This window comes from Tupaia chinensis, unplaced genomic scaffold, assembly GCF_000334495.1.
Source record: "Tupaia chinensis unplaced genomic scaffold, TupChi_1.0 Scaffold000647_1, whole genome shotgun sequence".
Taxonomy (NCBI): domain Eukaryota; kingdom Metazoa; phylum Chordata; class Mammalia; order Scandentia; family Tupaiidae; genus Tupaia; species Tupaia belangeri.
In genome coordinates, this window is record NW_006160168.1 from 319,523 (window position 1) to 326,814 (window position 7,292).

At 35.1% G+C, this 7,292-nt stretch overlaps 1 protein-coding gene across 2 annotated transcripts in view; it reads right to left on the reverse strand.

Annotated features, from left to right (window-relative positions):
- Positions 1-234: 234 nt before the first annotated feature.
- The window catches only part of ARL5B (ARF like GTPase 5B), a 31,738-nt gene continuing 24,680 nt past the window's right edge, over positions 235-7,292 (reverse strand). For both annotated transcript variants that reach the window (XM_014592076.2, XM_006159728.3), the window contains 2 exons: positions 4,701-4,852; positions 235-3,497 (listed from right to left, as the gene is read on the reverse strand). In XM_014592076.2, the coding sequence (XP_014447562.1) occupies positions 3,449-3,497; positions 4,701-4,852 (201 nt within the window). In that variant the 3' untranslated portion in view covers positions 235-3,448. The remainder of the gene's footprint in view (positions 3,498-4,700; positions 4,853-7,292) is intronic.

Here is a 7,292-nt window from a genome sequence, read left to right on the forward strand (position 1 = left end):
GAGTTGGTACTCATCTAAAATAAATTTTTAGCAGGGCCAACAGGTGACATGGTGGTTAAGATTATGGCTATAGAGTTGGTACTCATCTAAAATTAGCAGGGCCAACAGGTGACATGGTGGTTAAGGTGCTGGATTCCCACATGGCTGAATGTGGTTTGAATCCCAGACCTAGAGGTCTGAAAATCATGCTGGCATGTGTACATGTATGCCTAAAATCCCAACAAGAAAATGAGGAAGAAGGATTGTGGCATGGCCACCTCCTCAGGGGATGATGTCTCACTTTCCCTCTCTGTTTCTCCCTGGCCAAGTGCATGTGCTCTATGGCAAAAACCTAAAAAAGGAAAAAATAATAATTTTAGGCAATGGAATTTGTATTTGTTATCTTTCCCCTAATGATTATAGAATAAAAATAGTTAGAGCTTTAGGCATATTAACACAAGGAACTAAAAGTAAAGACTACATATTTAAGGTTCGGTCTTCAATGATCGTGTATATATTATATACACAGTATATATAATATACACACACACACATATATACATATAAATATTTCAGGTTTTATGGAATTAAATTACATTAACAAATAGAAATATTCAGTATATTTCCTTATAAAAGGGTCTGTTCATTCTAAAAGAGTTCTCAAATGGGCTTCAATAAGAATGGTGGATTTAAAAATGAAAAAAGGTTCAAAATTAAGAAAAATGTCATTTTTGAACTTGCAAGGGTATTTTTACATTTTAATTATAACATATTAAAAAGACTATAGTGGAAATTTAATTATCTTCAAATTAAAAATAAAAGAATAATCTTCTGAAGATAAGTGGGTGTGTCCCTTGCTTCCTACTTACTAGAAACATTGCTAATGACAGGTGGAGTTGAAGGAGAGGATAAAATTCCAATGATTCCTCTGTTGAGTTAATTAGCCACTACCATGGCTCCTAAATAACAGGCATAATACAAAATTGAGAAATTATCACAAAATCTGAACAAAGGCACTAATAACACATTTACGTTTTTCATCATGTTATAGTTGGTTGATTGACAATGAATATCTGAACTAATATTTCAGAGCATTAGATACTTGCTTGGGTCAAAACATTCTCTTGGAGTAAAGGATAATCAGTTTTCATGTTACTGTAACAGGAAAGAGCTAAAGAAAACCTACAAAATACTTTTTAAGAGTGTTACATGAATTTCCCAATTGAACTTTTCCCAATAGGCACAAAATCTACATGGATGCCAATTTCATCTTCAACCAACAGCTAACATAAATCCTTTCTAACCCATAACTAAAAATATTCTTAAAAAAGGATTTAGAAAATAAATTGTATTTTAAAAATTAAATAGCAAATTTGACTCTTATACTAGTAGTTGTTTGACAAAATACAATTGACTATTAAAAACACTTTCAATATAATGCTGATATGGTAATATAAAAAATAACCATGTAATTTCATAGAGAAAATTGAGCCAGCTGATCTTACTAGATACAAGAAGGCAGATAATCATTTCATAAGGACAAATACAGGAGTATTAAATATTCTCAGGAAAGACTTACTAAAACTATCCTCAGAACTTATGCTAAATAATATAATCAAGTAGAAATTCAGGCCAGGTATAATTTAGGTAAATAGTACTTTCTCAATTTCTGTCTCCTTCACTCCCCTTTCATAATTATTGTTAATTTATGTCTGCTTTTCTCTCATATTCTTAATAATGGGTTATATTAAAACTAAAACTATACTAAAGTAAACTAAACTTATCCTCTACTTAGTATAGAATCACTAAGAAAAACATTCAAAACAAAGTTACAACTATTTCCCAATATCCCAGAAAGCTTTTTCCTGGTCATTTTTTAATTCAAAGGTGTGCTATCACTAAAAATAAATCAGAAAGAGGTTACCATATTTGATTAAATATAATAAATCAAGAACATTTGAAAACAGTGCAAAATTTAAGTCAACTTACAAATAATATTAAAATGAAAATACCATGTTTGATCAGTTATTTGATATGAACACTGACTCTTATTTTTGATCCAAATGAAAACAAATGCTGTAAAAACAATTATCATTCTCCAAGTATGCATTTTATCCCTTTCATTACATCAAAATCACACATTTGAAATAAAATGGGTTGAAACTAATCCTCCCTCATAATTGATTATGCATTGTTACTCTTATTAGACAACTGCCTCAGAAATCTTATAATGCTGTCTGATAAATCTTGTGGTAGATTTTTACTTTCTTATTTTTTAAGTTGTAAGTTAAGAGTACTAACTTTGAGTCTTACAGTAATATTCTAAAAGCTAGAATTAAATTCAGTAGTTTTCTATAAAATTTAGAATCCAAATCATAACTACAAAGATGGCAGTTGTTTCAAACCTATTACATAATACCCTTGGAACAGATTTAAGAAAAGTCACATAGTTTATAAGTAATATACTGCCAGGGGCAAAAATGCCCTAAGAGTCATACTTTCAAGTTTTAAAAAATAAGATGGACTGTTCATACTTCTATTTAGCTACTGCACAAAGCAGACACAATGTCTCTTGTAATTAAAATAGCTAACATTTTTGCTCATAATAGCTGTTTGTAAGTGGAAAGTAAAATATTCCAAGTGTCTTATTTTGTGTACTGGTGTGCTTTAATAATGTCTCATATAGTTTCATATGCATTGAATACCATGGCGTTCTTAAAATACCAGATTTATCCGACAACATTGACCATCAAAGCTGGGCTTTTGAATAAATATTTTACCTTGATCAGTTTTTGACCAAATGTTGTAGGTAAAAAAGTAAACTTAATTCCTTTAGAGAAAGAAAGAGCTTACTTAATTTCTATGCTAATTGCAATTTAAAATTATTCCATGACTGCAATAATGTTGGGGATGTTTGAAAGGCAAGTATGCATGATGTTTAATCTTCCTTATACACATCATCTTGGCAGATTTCCTTCTTTTATAGTAAGTGTTCAAAGATAAACTGTTTATAGAGGGAGCAGATATTTAGTGCTGGGAAAGTCTGCAAGCAGTACCTGATGAGTTCCACTACTACTTTGTCAAAGCAGTGATTTTTCTGGTCAGGAGGGAGGGAGCGGTGGTCAAGAACTGAAAGTCATTAAAGTTACAACAATTATTTCAGAAAACATTAAATATATGATAAACATTTTTCACAAGGCAGTCACTGAATAATTAGAATAAGCAGTCAGAAGAAATCTGTTGCTGAAAACATAGTTATACATTATGTTCATCCAACTGAAGATTAGTGCATTAAAAAAAAGTTAAGAAAAATTCTTTTATGTTCCAGGTCAGCTGCACTTGATTCAAGTGTTGCTCATAGAGGTTTGTGTTGTTATAAATTAAACATGCTGCTGCCTTAGCAGCCAAAAGTACTAGGAAAAAATGTTCATGTCACAGAATAAATAGAGCAGTCTCTTTCAAGCAAAAGTTATCTCACGCCAATCCGGGAGGTCATCCACTCTAGACCTTGGCATAACCTGGACAAAAAAAAAATAGAAGTACTTTTAAAATCGAAAGTAGCAGTATAATAAGAAATTTTTAAAGGCAAAATTTACTTTAAGAAAACATTCTTAGTCAAGTAATGAGGGAAATTGCTTCAGTCTCATTTTGAAGCTACAGCTTGGGCAGATTTGCTATCAAGATCACACATTCTCTCCCCTTTTCTTTAAAATGAACAGAAACTGAAATGACTATAGGAAAATGGCATGAACTTCACCTCACTCAGTTCAGTTCTACAGAATGGAATACTTATGGTCCAGTGTTTTAAAGTATAGGTCAAAAAGGTCTACAGAGACTATCACATGGCAAGCTACTTCTTTATATGAGAAAAACTAAGGTCAGCTTGATCTGAGGATAAAAAAGGTCCCAGATTTTAAGAGTGGGTAATCCATATTTAACACACTGGATTCCCCTAGGACTAAGAGCCACATTCAAATTCTTAGGAAAGGAAGTATATACTATATACACGAGTCTCAAATGTGTACTATCTAGTAGTATGCTTCCCAAGAGGACTTCTGATGATGAAGGGATATACTCTGCGCAAAGCTAGGAGCTTGGGTTTAAGTCCTTGCAAAAAAATGTAAAATTATTCAGGTAACATGACAGTTTTCAAATGAAGACATTTGCTCACCAAGAGAAACAAATAGTCTTCAAAAAATCGGGCTTGTAGGAACCAGCAGTTAGCGTAATGGCTATGTCGCTGGACTCCCATGTAGTCGACCACAGTTCAAGTCCCGGACCCAGTGGCTTAAACTCAGGCCAGGAGTGTGTGCATGCGTGCCCAGGATCACAAGAGGAGAAGGGATTGTGGCGTGGCCATCCCCCTGGGGGGTGGTTCTTGCTTTCTGTCTCTCTGTCTCTTTCTGCCTTTCTGGCGAGTGCACACGCCCTATAGCAGAAACCTCTCAGAAAAAAAAAAAAAAAAAAATCAGGGTTGTAAAACCTAAACTCAAAAGTTTATATGGACTTTTTGGGTATAACACTACATTTACTTAAGAGTTATAAAAATATTAATTTTGTTTACTAAAATCATTTCAACCCTATAAGCCAAGACTCGATACAAAAAGCACCTTAATGAAGAACAAAAGAAACACGACACAAGAAGAAAAGAAGTTTGCTTAGAAAAGAAAGAAATCTGAAAGAGGTCATACTTCCCTCCCCTCAGATTCACATTTACTTACCCTTCACCTGTTAGAGCACAGCAGGACTGAATGTGCCATGGGTGATCCTTAATTGAACTGAGGGTGAGGTATTTGGAGATTTCAGCTGCTGTCATACACCCTTTCATATCTTGTTTATTTGCAAAGATAAGAACTGCAGCCTTCCGTAAATCCTAAAATTCATACAAAACATTTCTAATATGTGAAATAACACAATTCAAGTTAACCTAACGAAACAGAAAGGTAAAATATACTCACTCAGCTGGCCAGTAGTAATAAAAATGCCTCTACTTTAAAGTTAAGCACTAATATAAAATTTAAAAATTAAAAAAACCTTTTTTATTCATGAGAGCACAAGCACACACGAGAGAGTGAGCGAGTGAGCGAGAGAGAAATGGGGGAAAGGGATCTTCTTGACAAGGTCTTATCATGTCATGACCCCCAATCTTTAAAGTTTATTAAATAAAAATAATCTTGGGCTAAACACAGTGGTTAAGGAAGTGACATCAGGCATGGCTGACTGCGGATTAAATTATGGTCCCAGTAGCTTGAAAAGCACACTGGGTGCACATGCATGCATGCTGAAAATCCTGAGGGGAAAGAGGGGTAAAAGAAAAAGAATTACAGCATAACTACACCCCGGCGTGGGATGCTTTCTCTCTCTCTCTCTTTCTGGTAAGCTGTGTGGCCTCTGGCAAGAAAATAAAGAAAAAAAATCCTAAAGAACCATAATTTATTCATTCTAACAAAGACATATATTAACACAAGCCAGATATTTAGAAGTTTGGTTTTTTTTTTTCCTATTTTGGGGGCCAAAAGAATCTCACTATAAAGAAAATAAATCTGACTCTTAAACATTGACTGAAGGAGACAAAGGATGGTGCAGCAATAATGGAAGTGGACCCAAGTGGGATGGTCCTGGGTCCACACCAGGGTCTCACTGTGTACACATAGTACACGCATGGATGTGCCCATGATTTGGACTGGTTGAGGCTGAGAATGGAAGGGAGGATCCTATTGTGGGTGCCTGTCCCTCTCCTATTAAGAAATAAGTAAGCTTTAAGAAAATATTGACTTAAAACTACATGAGGAGCATTCTAATGAACAAACAGTAATATATTGCCAAATATGACGGGTCTTTAAAAGGCCCATGGAAAATGTCTATTATGAAAAAGCTATGTGTAGATTTCCATTTTTTTGCACCAAGAACAATTCATACTGGTCCAGCCTATTGGCATATTCAGCAGCAGGTGAACTATAGTGCTGGAAGCCACATGGTCAACTGTAGGTTTAGATCCTTGGGTCAGCTTGAAAACACATTGAGTGCGTGTATGAGTACCCACATTATTTCTGACAAGGTGAAGGCTGGAGAAGGGAGACTGTGGTGTGACAAGATCCTGTCCAGGTGTTTTAATCTTTCAAACATGCTCTTTCTTATGCACTATCATGAATTCAATTAAACTTAAAAAAAAAAAAAACCCTCATACTTTAAGTACATATTTTAATTTCTAAGTGCACTTATACTATACAGTTTCTCCAAAATTTAACTAGAGGACATAGCTGGACAATACTTATTAATTATTAGCCTTTGCAGGTGTAACTAAAGTTCATTGATTAATGCTCATTGTGACAATGCTCATACTACCAAAACACTAGAAATAACCTAAATGGAGGTCAGTCCATGGCCTGGTGGTTAAAGCAGTTAGACTGAACATGGCTGGACCTGGTGGAAACTTGAGAAATGTGCCAAGTGCACATGCGTGCATGTCCAAAATCCTGAAAGGAGGGAGAAATAGAGGAGAAGGGACATTGGTATGATTATGACTCATGGGGGGGATGCTTTGTTACTTTCCCGCTATCTTTATCTCTCTGATGAGCATATTCACCCAAGAAAAAACCCTAAATCATCAGTAATAGAAGAACAGATCAACTGTGGTATATTCATACAGTGGAATACTATGTAGATGTTGAAAAGAATAAACCGGGGCCAGCAGGTGGCATGGTGGTTAGGGTGTTGGACTCCCATATTGCCAACCACAGTTTGAGTCTCAGGCCTGGTGGCTTAAAAAATCACACCAGGCATATGTTCGTGTGCCCAAAATCTTAAGAGAATGGAGAAGAAGGGAGTGATTTTCAGTTTTCCTCTCTCTGTGTTTGTCTGTCTTTCTCTTTCTGGTGAGCACACATGCCCCATGACCAGAAAATCTTAAAAAAAAAAAAGGAAAAGAAAAAAAGGAACTATGATGGGTACATGTGTGTGCATTCCAAAATCCCAAGAGGACAAAGGAGGTGAAGGAATTGGGATGTGGTCATTTCCCCCAGAGGGTGATTTCTCACTTCCCTCTGTCTCTCTCTGGCAAGAGCACGTGACCTCTAGCAAAAACTGAAACAAACAAACAATAAACTAAAACTGCATATATATTAACATGGAAAAATTTAAATGTCAGGCAAAAAAAGTGACACAGATACACATATTATGATACCACAATTAAAAATATTAAAAACGACTACAATATTCGGTAAAATTCAGACACATAAAAATGTACTAAAGGGGGAACCAGCAGTTAGTGTAATGGCTATGTCGCTGGACTCCCACGTAGTTGACAGCGGTTC